Genomic DNA, 13336 nt, shown 5'->3' with positions numbered 1-13336 from the left:
GTCTCTACTAATACGGGACAGTTGGCAACCATAGACAGTGCCATGACCTGGATGGAGCACAAAAAAAGTAGGGTTTCTAAAGGTTCTTTAATTATTCAGTGTATATATGGTTAATTTTAGAACCATATCTACCTAAAGAACCCTGTTTTGCTAAAATGGCTTCAGGTTTTTTTACACCTGCACTTCCAGAACAGTTGTCCATTATGGAACATATAAGAGGATATTTTTCACCAAAAAGAGTTATACTTTTGTTACAAGCCAAAGAACCTCTAAAGGAGATGTTAGGCAGTATGTTAGCCTCAGTCACCATTCACTTTCATTGCATTTATTTCTTTCCATTAAACAAAAGTGAATGGTTACTGTGGGTGTCATTCTACCAAACATCTCATTTTGTTGTGTTGTGTGAACGATCCCTTTAAGAAAAACGGTGTTCAATATGCAATACTATGCACACACACTCACATACAGCTCATTCAAGTTAAGTCATCCAATATTTATCATGAATATATAACAAGATGGGAAAGAATTATAATTTTCATCATGTTGTTGAACTGTCCCAGAGTTCATCCTCATTACTGTACATCAGGAATAATATATAAGCAGTGTCACACTCAAATAAATATTGCGTGCTGGTGTTTGATCAGTCAGGAGAGTAGTTTTATAAATAATGCAACTGCTTCTGTAGCCGCGGCGCAACACCGCATCACACAAAATGAGTCGCCAGATCCAGAGGGAATTGGCAACACTGCTTGGCCTTTGTTGAAATGCATTGAAAAATTAGACCTTCAAACAGTCAGATGCTTTGCTCCAGGCTTTTAGTTTTTATAGTAAGAGCGCCCCCTCCATAGGCAGCAAAGGCAAACAAGAAGTGTTGAAGAAAGTATAGACATCCTTCTCAAAGGGCTTGAGAGTGTGAATTAAATTGTTTGAATGGCTGTTGGTGTGTGAGAGACAGAGGTGTATGTGATGTGCATCTTGAAGAGACACAGGGACACACTGCAGTCTCAGCCCATGTGCTGTATTTTATCTCCTGACCTACCAACTTAGGTCTGAGATAGTCTGAGACAGAGGATGAATATTTCATAGAGTGTTTATGGGGTAATGGAACTGACTGTTTCACATTAAAACTGAACTGTCTCATTGCACCGAATGAAACACTGTGCATGGCCTGAGAGCTCACTTGAACCTCTGAAAAAAACAAGGGTATGATCAGAGTTGCTCACAACACATAAGGGGAGTTTTGCTCATGGGAGCACGGTTTCGAATCCGGCTTGCGTCATGTGCCAAACCCATTCCATGTCTCTGCCCCCTGCTTTGTCACTCTACTTTCCCATGCTGAAAAGCCCTTATTATTATTATTTTATTTTATTTTTAAATTAAATGAAGACACAGAGGAGGAGATCATTTAAAGGAATATTTTGGGTTCAAAACAAGTTAGGCTCAATCAACAGCATTTGTAGCATTATGTTGTTTTGTACAAAAAAATCATTTCAACTCGTCCCTCCTTTTCTTAAAAAAAAAAAAAGAAGAAGTAAAAATTTAGGTTACAGTGAGGCACTTACAATGGAAGTCAGTGGGGTCAATTTTTAGAGAAATGTGAAGCTTATAATTTTATATAGGCACTTAAATTCATTCTTCAGTTAAAACTTTATTAACACTTCTAAAAAAAAAAATCATAAATGTATTTGAGCTGGAATGTTGTTCATCACTTTTACAGTTATTTTAGGCTTTTAGCGTTTACAGTGTTGCGGTGTTCTGGCAACGAAGTTGTAAACTTGAATGTAACTACACAGAAAAGGTTAGTAGGCGATTTTATCACAATAAAATCATGTTAACGGATTTTGTTTACGTCTTGTGGCTATACTTTTGAAACAGTGAGAATTTTAATGTTTATGTATTGGGCCCCATTGACTTCTATTGTAACCCTAATTTCTGAATTATAAAAAACAAAAAAAGAAAAAAAGAAAAAGAGGGATGAGTCAAAATAAATTTTTGTGGTAATCAACATTATGCCACAAGTGTTGAATATTCCTTCAACTAAAGTCTATACAGGCGATCTTCAATTTTGAGTAAAACAGATGTTAAAAACTGCAGCTGTAATTACATCCACTTCATTCACCAAACTGGAAATGAAAGTAAGGTGAGCCCATTGCTGAAGATTTTTTCATACTGTGTATGGTAACACTTTACAATTAGGTTCCATTTTTTTTACATTTAACAGTTAACATGAACTAACAATGAACAATAATTTTAAAGCATTTATTAATCTTGGGTAATGTTAATTTCAACATATAGTAATACATTTTTAAAATCAAAAGTTGTATATGTTAACATTAGTTAATGCACTATGAACTAAAATAAACAATTGTATTTTTATCAACTAACATTAACAAACATTAATAAATGCTGTAAAAAAATATATTGTTCATTGTGGGTTCATGATACCTAATGCATTAACTAATGTTAACAAATAGAACCTTATTGTAAAGTGTTACCGTTGACCGATATTGGATTTTGCAGATACCGATATGGTGGAAAAGCTAATAACCTAAGATAATAATCTAAGTCTGTACTAACTGTGATGGGCACAGACATAAAAACTACAAGAGTCCAAATTGAATAAAATCCCAGAAACAGTTTTTTTTTTTTTTTTGCATCCAAAATCTCAAAAAAGTAAAAAAAAAAAAAAAAAAAATTGGTGCATAACGCTGGACTTTAATCATAAGAATGAAATACTGTGGAAAATCTTATTTTAAAATGTCCCAGCTTCTTACACTAAATATATACACTAATATATGTATACACACACACACACACACACACACACACACAACAGTTAGTTCCGGTTCTTGAATCTGATTGGACGAGAGACTAAATCTAAATCAGCACTGCTGTGATTACCTACAGCACTCGGCTTGCATCCTCGTGCCTGCGGCCGAATCACAGCAGTGCTGATGCAGGGCCATATCGCACTCTTGCTCGTGTGATATTGCTTATATATATATATATATATGTTACGATTCACTGTTGTCTGCCCTGTGTTTTGCCTCTGTCATCTGTACCCCCCGGACTACACTTCCCATAATCCCCTGCTCTGATCACTTCCAGCTGTTCCCAATTGTCCTCACCTGTGTTCCATTCCCTCATTAGTCAGTGTGTATTTAATGCCCTGTTGCTTACTCCTTGTCAGTTGTTATGTGTTTTGACCTCCTGTGTAATCTAGTTCCCATCGTGAATGTTTCCTTTGTTCCTGAGTTTTCCCATTGTGGATGTTTACTTTGTTCATGTGTTTACCCCATTATTCTGTACTTTATTTTATTAAATACTGTTTCGCCGCACCTAGATCCTGCCCTCGTTACCTCCATCATTGCAACAGATCAACTGACCTCCAGATATGGATCTAGCGTCTCCCTTCATTCAGTTGAGCCAAGCGAACTTACCCATCAAAGATTATTCACATCTGTTTCGCATCCTGGCCAGATACACAGACTTTTTTGATACCACCCTGAAATCCATATCAGATTGGACGCATTTCACACCAGTGGAGGGAGTTGTCGGTGACCGGAGATTACACGTGGTAGGAATATGTGGAGCTGATATTAGAAACCTTCGTTTCAGAGGATCCTCCCAACTCAATTCGTTTCAGAGGATCCCAGATTCCAAGTCTTCCATGCCTGAGTCCACTCCACACCTTGTCACAGCCACATCTGAGTCTGCTCCACGCCATGTCACTGCTACGTCTGATTCGCTCCACACCATGTCACAACCACATCTGAGTCTGCTCCGCACTATGTCACAGCCATGTCTGAGTCTACTCTCCCTGGTCCCTGTCTCAAAGCCCTTCACGGCCCCGGTCTCTAAGTTGAATTATCCACCAGTGATGTCTGTGCATAGGGCCACGAAGACCTGTCCTCACAAATTGTCAGTGCCCACGCCTGCTACTGCCAACGAGCCAATGCCCACGCCTGCCACGGCCAACGAGCCAATGTCTATGCCTGCCACGGCCAATGAGCCAAACCCCACGCCTGCCACGGCCAATGAGCGAACACCCACGACTGCCACGGCCAACGAGCCAACGCCTATGCCTGCCACGGCCAACGAGCCAAACCCCACGGCTGCCATGGCCAACGAGCCGATTGCCATGCCTGCTATGGCCAACGAGCCGATGGCCAACGAGCCGATGGCCACACCTGTCGCGGCAAACGAGCCGACAGCCACACCTGCCACGGCCAACGAGCCGACGCCCACACCTGCCACGGCCAACGAGCCGACGCCCACACCTGCCACAGCCTACGAGCCAACGGCCACGCATGCCACGGCCAACGAGCTAGAAGCTTCATCCGTCCCAGAGCCAGCATTGTCAATCTCGTCCGTCCCAGAGCCAGCGTTGCCAGCCTCGCCCATCCCAGAGCCAGCGTTGCCAGCCTCACCCGTCCCAGAGCCAGCGTTGCCAGCCTCGCCCGTCCTAGAGCCAGCATTGCCAGCCTCACCCATCCCAGTGCCAGCGTTGCCAGCCTTGCCTGTCCCAGAGCCAGCATTGCCAGCCTCGCCCGTCCCAGAGCCTACGTTGCCAGCCTCGCCCGTCCCAGATCCTGCGTTGCCAGCCTCACCTGTTCCAGAGCCTGTGTTGCCAGCATCGTCTGTCCCAGATCCTGCGCTGCAAACTTCGGCCTCCCGGAGGAGGAGGAAGAGAAAGGCTTCTGTTCCCAAGTCTCTGCCCATGTACACGACCACAGAGGCTGTCTCCGAGTCTCTGCCCATGTTCACGACCACAGAGGTCATCTCCGAGTCTCTGCCCATGTACAAGACCACAGAGGTCTCCTGGCCATCCACCTGATCTGCTCTGGTCTCCCTTGTCTCCTGACCATCCGCTTGATCTGCTCTGGTCTTCTGGGTCTCCTGACCATCTGCTTGATCTGCTCTGGTTTTCTGGATCTCCAGATCATCTGCCTGATCTGCTCTGGTAACCCTGGTCTCATGGCCGTCTGCCTGATCTGATCTGGCTCCCTTGGTCTCCTGGCCGTCTGCCTGATCTGCTCTGGTTTCCTTGGTTCCCTGGTCGTCTGCTTGATCTGCCCTGATTTCCTTGGTCCCCTGGTCATCTACCTGATCTGCCCTGATTTCCTTGGTCCTCTGGTCGTCCGCCTGATCTGCCCTAGTTCCCTTGGTCCCCTGGTTGTCTGACTGATCTGCCCTGGTTTCCTTGGTCCCCTGGTCATCCGCCTGATCTACCCTGGTTTCCTTGGCCCCATGGTCGTCTGCCTGATCTGATCTGATCTGGTCTCCTGGGTCCTTTGAACACCTGCTTGTTCTGCTCTGGACTCTTTGTTCTCTGGCTCCATCTTGGCCCTGCCACCCCTTCCTGCCCTTCTTGGGTGTCATATATATATATATATAAATGCATTACATTATTGTGGCAGAGGAGTTAAGCATTGATAATACAAAATAAAAAGTGGCTTTAGAATCCAGTGTATTATTTATTTGCATATTATTGAACATAAGCCAATTACTGGCCTACAGTTCACAGCAATCCATTTTGCAGTTTAATTTGTCAATCAGTCCTAGATTTAATATAAGGGATTTTCAATTTACACCTGCAACAGACAAAACTTTTGGAGTGTCTCACTTTGGTTGAGATCCCTGCCTTCGGATTTGTGCTCCATCTAGCTGTGTTTTAAATGCAAGTCCGCGTCCTCGTGTTGTGCTGTCTGCTGAAGGGTTGGTTTGTTCTCTGTATAAGCTGTGCATTGCCTAAACAGCTGAAGTTCCGCTTACTGCCCCCTGGAGAAAACAGGTGGTACGTCAAGCTTGAATTGCTCAGGAATGTTCCTTATTATGGTCCGGGGACATGATTAATTGCATAATTTTTTTTAACGCATTATTTATTATATAATTAATCACACTTAATTAACGCATTAAATCGACAGCCCTAATTACAATATAAACATGCTAAAGTAAACACTGTCATATAACAAATATGAGCAATACTTCATCAACAGTAGATAATTAGTGATCACTTGTCATAAATGTCGAGTTTTACGGTAATCCAGTATTATTAAAACGTAATTTCTTCGTTTTCTCTAGGGATACTATCAAAACCAACATGAACTCAATCAATAAAGTTTAAATAAATAAATGTTCAATAATGGCTATGCTTTCTTTTTTTGTACATCCTGTGCATAATCATGCATTTATCCATAAACAGTGATTAACATGTCGATTAATCAGTCAACATTTAATACATACTATATACTGCATAAATTAAAAGAGTAGAAAGGTACTTCGCTATTCCAAAAATAGCCAAAGAGAAAGAGTCTAACATTAGAAGGAAGAGAGAGAGGGAGAGTGTGAGAGATGCAGACCAAGAATGAAAATGAGACAAATGACTGCAGTGGAGGAAGGCGGGAGACACAGTGATAGTCAGATAAAGAGAAAAAGCAGGTGAACCAAGCAAGAGAGACAGAAAGCAACTTAGACTTTCCAATTAAGTGTCTCATTTACTCTCTAATTCCTGTTATTCAGAAAAGCATTTGTTCAGAATTGCAGCAGCTGGGCTGTGATATGAGCATGGTAATGGAATAGAAACACCCCTGCCATGTATTCAGCCGGTGCTATAGTGTGTTAATAGACCATCATTGCTCGCTGATGATTCTGAAAAAAAAAAAAAAAAAAATACATTGCAGGGGTAATGGGAGATGGGTTGGTTGTTTTCAGGGTCAGCTAATGTAAGGGTATTTTACAGGCTGTTTCAAGGCACTTTTTCAGGCATATGGGGACATACAGTGGCCTTTTGAGCACAGAGGGAGTTTAGATGTGTAATAAATGTGTAATTATAATGTAATTATAATGTAATGATTATAATTTAGACACTGACAATTTGATCAACAATTACATCATGCTAATTCACTCTTAAATTCTTTAGGAAAAGGAAAAAGAAAGGTAATATTAATCACTTTCAATGATTTATGATTAAGGACATTTTTGTTAACTTTTGCACAATAAACAAGTTTGATATCGACGTCCAATATTAATTCTGGGTACTGAATCAAGAGCCAGACCACTGCACTTTTTGGATGTCTCCTTTATTTAACACTCCTGATTCAACACATTGGCTTGTTAGTAGAGGCTCCAAGACCTGAACTAGGTGTGTTAAATAAGAGAGACATCCAAAATGTTCAGTGGCAAATGTCCAAATATCCAGGTCTGGAATTGAGAACCACTGCTTTAAAGTAGCTTCTCTGCAGCTTCTTTCCTTGTTAGACAGTCCAAAGTGTGTGTGTGTGACCAGAATAGTTATTGTTGTAGCAAAGTTAGCATGTCACATCGCTCTGTGACGATTTGTTTAATCTATGCATCGTGTTATATTGTTTTGGGGCTTGTTTGAATCAGGATCATCTTCTGTGAGTAATGATATGCATTTCCCATATTCTGTTTATGTTCCATGAAGTAAATGTGACAAAAAAAATGTACGTTACTAAGGGGCAATCATGTATTGTATTTTGTTGTTTAATGTCCATTACATGCTTTAAATTAATTATCTAGTTTTGGTTTAGTTCATTATAACCTTATTAAAGTTCATCTTTCTCTCTATTTAACCTAGTGATTCATCAATATTACCATAAATAATCATGCTTATAAATAAGCATGATACAATTGATCTAAATGTCATTTATTTCTCATTTAAATCAGCATATATCTGTAATATAGTCACATTTCTGGTTCATGTTACAGCTGCCGAACCTTTCATACAAATGAAAAGTCTCTCATTATTTACACACCCTCATGCCATCCTTCTGCTGAACACACACAAAAAAAAAAAAAAAAAAAAAAAAAAAAAACACAATGCCAGTGAATGGGGTCCAAAACTTTGAAGCTTCAAAATGCACATAAAGGCAGCACAAAAGGCTTCAGTGGTTTAATCCATGTCTTCTGAAGTGATCCAATTGGTTTTGGGTGAAAACAGACCAAAATGTAACTAATTTTTGTTACTGTACATCTTGCCATTGCAGTTTCTATTTACGATCATGATTTGAACCTTGATTAAACTTCCTTGTGCTTGACGCATGCGTGGAGCACTAGATGGTGCTAGGAAGTGTAATCGAGCTTGAAATCATGATTGCCAAGGAGACTGCTGATGTCAATATTTATAGTGAAAATTGAGTTACATTTTGGTATGTTCTCACCCAAAACTGATTAGATTGCCACTGGAGTCTTATGGATTACTTTTATGCTACCTGTATGTGCATTTGGGAGCTTCAAAGAAAATATTCTTAGTTTCTGTTCTGCAGAAGAAATAAAGTACATACACATCTGGGATGGTATGAGGGTGAGGAAATGATAAGAGAATTTTATGAGAACTTTTTTTAGGTTACAAACTGGTAATTACAAAGGTATTATGCTATAAATGTGGTTTATGAGGACATTTCTATTGTCCCCATAATTCAAATCACTAAAAAAACATATTAAACTAAAAATGCAGAAAGTTTTTGGTGAGGGTTAGGTTTAGGAGTAGGGTTAGGGGATAGAATCTATAGTTCGTACAGTATAAAAATCATTATGTCTATGGAGAGTCCTCATAAGGATAGCCGCAACAACATGTGTGTGTGTTTGTGTGTGTGTGTGTGTGTGTCTGTGTGTTGAAGAAGTGAGTGGAAGGAACAGATGAAATAATAGCAGAATACTCTATGCGATTAGACCTGATTGATTCATCCCCGCTGCCACTCACAATGAAACTGGAAGCAATAAGTCAGGTAGCACTGTCAAAAATACGCCATCTCTTTGCAAACGTCCACATTCCAAGAAAACAACTCCATGCTATGAATGATAAGACTGTGCAGGTAGTAAGAAAGTGGATTGGCCTCAACACACATACTACACGTGACATCATTTTCCACAGTCAACAGGAAGGTGGCTTGGGAGTACCTAATTTTGAATGGAGTTACATCACCTCAAGGCTATTGCATCTGCTGAATATGCCAAACAGTGATGACAAAACTGTACGTGAACTTGCAAGAGCATCACTGTTTTTAGACCTTAAGCAGCGCAAAGTCCCACTTGCTAGAGAACCCGATTCCACCTTTTTGTGATTTAAGAGGAAACCAAGTGGTAAACTAGAAACACATTCTGCTGGCTTTGGAGTCTGGTCTGATTGGCCTGACCTGAATGATTTTTGCTGCTGGACAGGTGTTAGTTTGGAGTGGAAACGGTCCTCCTCTGAGACATTGAAAGTCTCAGAGGAATTGATAACTAACTGACCCATTGGCTTCTATCAGGGCAACAGTGAGCCAAAATGGAACATTGCACCAGCTTCCAGAGACTAATGCACGCAGACATCTTTTAGACTTGCACAAACAGCAGCAAAAGCTCCACTGGACTGGACTGAAATTGCACGGGAAATTGGCACGTCTCTCTTCAGTTGATCACTCAGTTTCTCACTCAATAAATACACTGATGTAAAAATCCTGATGTATTCTCAAACTTAACAGCAAATACCCCAGATGTCATCATTGTAAATGAGATGCAACAGAGAGTATTTGTACAGGAAGTGGGGTGTGTGTTTGACCATAGTCTAGAGGAGGTCTTTTTCACTAAAATGTTAAAATATTAACCACTTGTTCAGTGTATTAACAACATTGGGTATAAGTGTCAACTCTTAATCTTTATTTTTGGGAGTCTAGGTCAAGCTCACAGGCTTATAGTGAGGGGGTTACAGGTCACAGGTATGTCCAAAAGGAAGGCCAAACATCTGGCCAGATACTGTTCTTTATCAGCCTTGATTGTCACAGTGTGTGGAGGCGGCATTGTTATTTCTATCCTTGATGCTATTGACTGAATACTGACATGTGAAACCTGCAAAGTTTCTTGCAAACATGCATCTGAACTATTTATGTCCTTTTTGTATTTCTATGTCAAGTGGATATAAATAAATATTTAAAATGTGTTTGTGTGTGTGTGTGTGTGTGTGTGTGTGTGTGTGTGTGTGTGTGTGTGTGTGTGTGTGTGTGTGTGTGTGTGTGTGTGTTTCTCACCTTGCTGAGAGAGCGGTCACTGACACAGCGAGCCAGCTGCTGCGTCTCAGTGATTTGATCAGCCACCCTTTTCTGCTCATTCAGTTTCTCAGCAAGGGTCTCCAATTCAGTCAGAGCCAACTGCAAGGGCAGCCTGTCCACATGGCCAGTGGGAGTGTTCTTCAGCATGTCCTAAAGAGAGCGAGACGGAGAGAGACATAAAGCCCAGGAACAGGCAAATAAAACTAGACTAAATTTATGCACACTCATGTCTTATTCTTCATCTTTGAATATAATAGAGTAGAATAGAATAGAACAGAATAGAATAGAATTTTTGGTAACACTTTCTATGAAGCTCATAATTATAATGCACTGTAAATGCATTATAATGCATTAGTAATGTATTTAATACACCTCATAATATGTTATAACTTCTCATAAATAATTGTAACCACAAAAATTATGCATTGTAATATTTAACTATTCATAGTTTTACCTTAGAGTATGATGCATTAAAACACAAGCAACATCCAATTGTATCGGCAGAAGTTATAATGTATTATATATATATATATATATATATATATATATATATATATTTATATATACTGTATATAATAGGTATGCCTTAGGTAAAGTGACAAAATCAATGTCAAAAGCTACAAGTTTAAAATATATCAGAATTTTTTTTTTATGTTGATCACACATGTAGCCAATCTTCTTGTGTGTAAACACATCCGAGAATAAAAAAATCAAACTGATTTTATACTAGACTCTATTCAATAAACTTTAATGTTTGTGCATCTTATTTGGAGACAAATTTTATACTGTAAATAAATTCCATTATATAACTTTGACTTGTAATGTATTGTATGATACAAGTTTATGTTATGGCTGTTTATAAGAAGATATTGCTTTTGTAAATTAAAGGAGGCAAGGTGGCCTTAACTACTATGTACTTAATCATCTGATACAATGTACTTATTATGTACATACATGTTGTTGCATTATAATTACATTTAAAGTACTTGCATTTAATTACATTTGTAGTTACACTGTTAAATCTACCCCTAACCCAACCCTTACCCCAAAACCTAACTCTAACCCCTAATCCTAACCCTAACCCTACCTTTACTCCTAAACCTACCCATACCTCAACTTCAGTAGCAATAATTGTGGGAATTTTGCAGAACAACATGTAATTACACAGTAAAATCATAGTCTTGTATGTATTAAATGTTAGTACATAGTAGTTAAGGCCACCTTGCCTCCTTTAAGTAACCTAATATAAAGTGTGACCAAGACCACTTATAATATGATATCGTCATAAAGCCTTTTGACTGTTTACACTATGCTGCTTTTGCATGACAGCAATAATACGATTAAAGGTGCTGTAAGCGATTTTAGCTGTTTTAACTTGCACGAGACTGAGCTGTTGATTTAGCCACGCCCCCTCTTTCCAAAACCCTGCACACCAAAGATACCAAATGAGCTTTATTGAGACCGACATTGTGAAGAAACGGTTGTTAAAAACAACAGCAGCAAAATAGTGCCCTCAACTGACAACTGTTATGGAAAACATGGCTTAAAAATGGCATTATACCTCAATAATTCGCTGCAACTACAACACTATGAGAATGAGCAAAATGATTGACAGGTCGAAAGCGTCTTTGTCTGCAGTCTGCAGACACATTTTTGTTTGCGGTTTACAGAGTCTACAGCAGTCACAGAGACAGGTGAGATATTTTACAACACTTATTTCAGTAATATCTCTCAGGGTGTAGGAGAATTTTTGGTTTACCTTTCCATGAAAAAAAATCACTTACAGCACTTTAAAAATCACTTTAACTTTATTAGCTTCTGCTGCGTTAAAATTGGATGTAGCTTATGTTATAATAATGCATTATACTGTACTCTAAAGTATAGCTATGTGTAGGGGAAGTCTTATAATATATCATAACTGTAGTTATACTTATTTATGTGAAGTTGTAACTTATTATAAGGTGTTTTATGAGACATTATGAATTCAGTATAATGCATGTATAATGCCTTTACAATGCATTATAAATATGGCATTCGTAGAAAGTGTTACTGAAGTTTTTTATTTCCACACAGCAAGGCCGGTGGATATTGTTGTAGGTACAGCAATGCAACATAACATTTATCTTTCTTAATTACTTGTTCAATTAAGTTTACTTTTAGGATACATCCACAATAATCCTTTTAAACTTAAAAAATGACAACAAGTTTCTATTTCCTAATGTCACCGTTTTCCAAAGTACGCAGTAATAGAGAGCGTTATCTAAAAGTTATATTTTTGGTGGAGGAAAACCCTGTTGTAGTGTGGATGAGAGGCTTAAACATAGCAAAATTAAACTGCTTTCAAACAATAACGTATTAGTGTGGCATGGCCTTAGTTTACTTTGAACTGTTACTTTATTTCACTTTATTTAAATTTTATATTGTACTATTGAAATTTTATTTTGTTTGTTAAAGGGACAGTTCACCCAAAAATGAAAAATCTGCCATTATTTACTCAGCTTCATTTTGTTCCAAACCCGTATGAATTTCTTTCTTCCGTGGAAAACAAAGGGAGATTATGTGCAGAATCTTACCCTCAGTCACTTTTCACAAAAAAGTAAATTAAAAAAAAAATAAATAAAGATGCAATAAAAGTGAATGGTGACTGAGGCTAAAATTTAGCATAACATTAGGTTTGGAACAACAAGAGAGTAAGTATTGTGAGCTAATTTAGGGGAATTAACCTCTTTAGAATTATTTATTTGTATCATATTTTGCATAGCACAATGCAAACTCATTGTACGCAGCAATGCAAATGTACAGTTTGTGTCGTGCCAAAGCAGAACACAAAAACTGAAAAAATGTCAAATGAGAGAGACATGGGGAGTGGTAGGTTATGGGTAGAAAGAGAGAATCAGGTAATAAGAATGTGAGGAAAAGGTTGAAATGGCAATTAGATGATAAAGAATATAAACCAAATGAAAGGGAGCAAAAGAGAGCCTGCAAAATCATTTGAGGAAGCTAATGCCAGAGTGCAATGAGTGCACCTCTGCAGCACAGAGAACACATTTGCCATTGTGATGTACTATAGAACTATTACTATTCATTTGAAGCCGGTACCTTTACACCCACTCAACAGCAAGTAGAGAGGGTCAGACTAACAGTACCATCTCACTTTCTGGAGATGAGCATGTTCAGCCCTCTGGGAATCATTATAACAGAGCTGTGCCACTGAAATAACAATCATTGATGAGCCCTCTCTGAGAGAGAGAGAGAGAGAGAGAGAGAGAGAGAGAGCAAGAGTGCAC

General features: G+C 39.0%; 1 protein-coding gene across 1 annotated transcript in view; it reads right to left on the bottom strand.

Annotated features, from left to right (window-relative positions):
• LOC127426169 (rho guanine nucleotide exchange factor 10-like protein) overlaps positions 1-13336 on the bottom strand; it is a 211383-nt gene that overhangs the window by 139012 nt on the left and 59035 nt on the right. Inside the window, exon 14 of the mRNA XM_051672771.1 lies at positions 10029-10199. Coding sequence (XP_051528731.1) covers positions 10029-10199 — 171 coding nt within the window. The remainder of the gene's footprint in view (positions 1-10028; positions 10200-13336) is intronic.

The sequence above is a fragment of the Myxocyprinus asiaticus genome, chromosome 35, assembly GCF_019703515.2.
Source record: "Myxocyprinus asiaticus isolate MX2 ecotype Aquarium Trade chromosome 35, UBuf_Myxa_2, whole genome shotgun sequence".
Classification (NCBI taxonomy): Eukaryota; Metazoa; Chordata; class Actinopteri; order Cypriniformes; family Catostomidae; genus Myxocyprinus; species Myxocyprinus asiaticus.
Note: the sequence above shows the minus strand (reverse complement) of the source record. Positions and strands in the feature narration are given on the sequence as shown.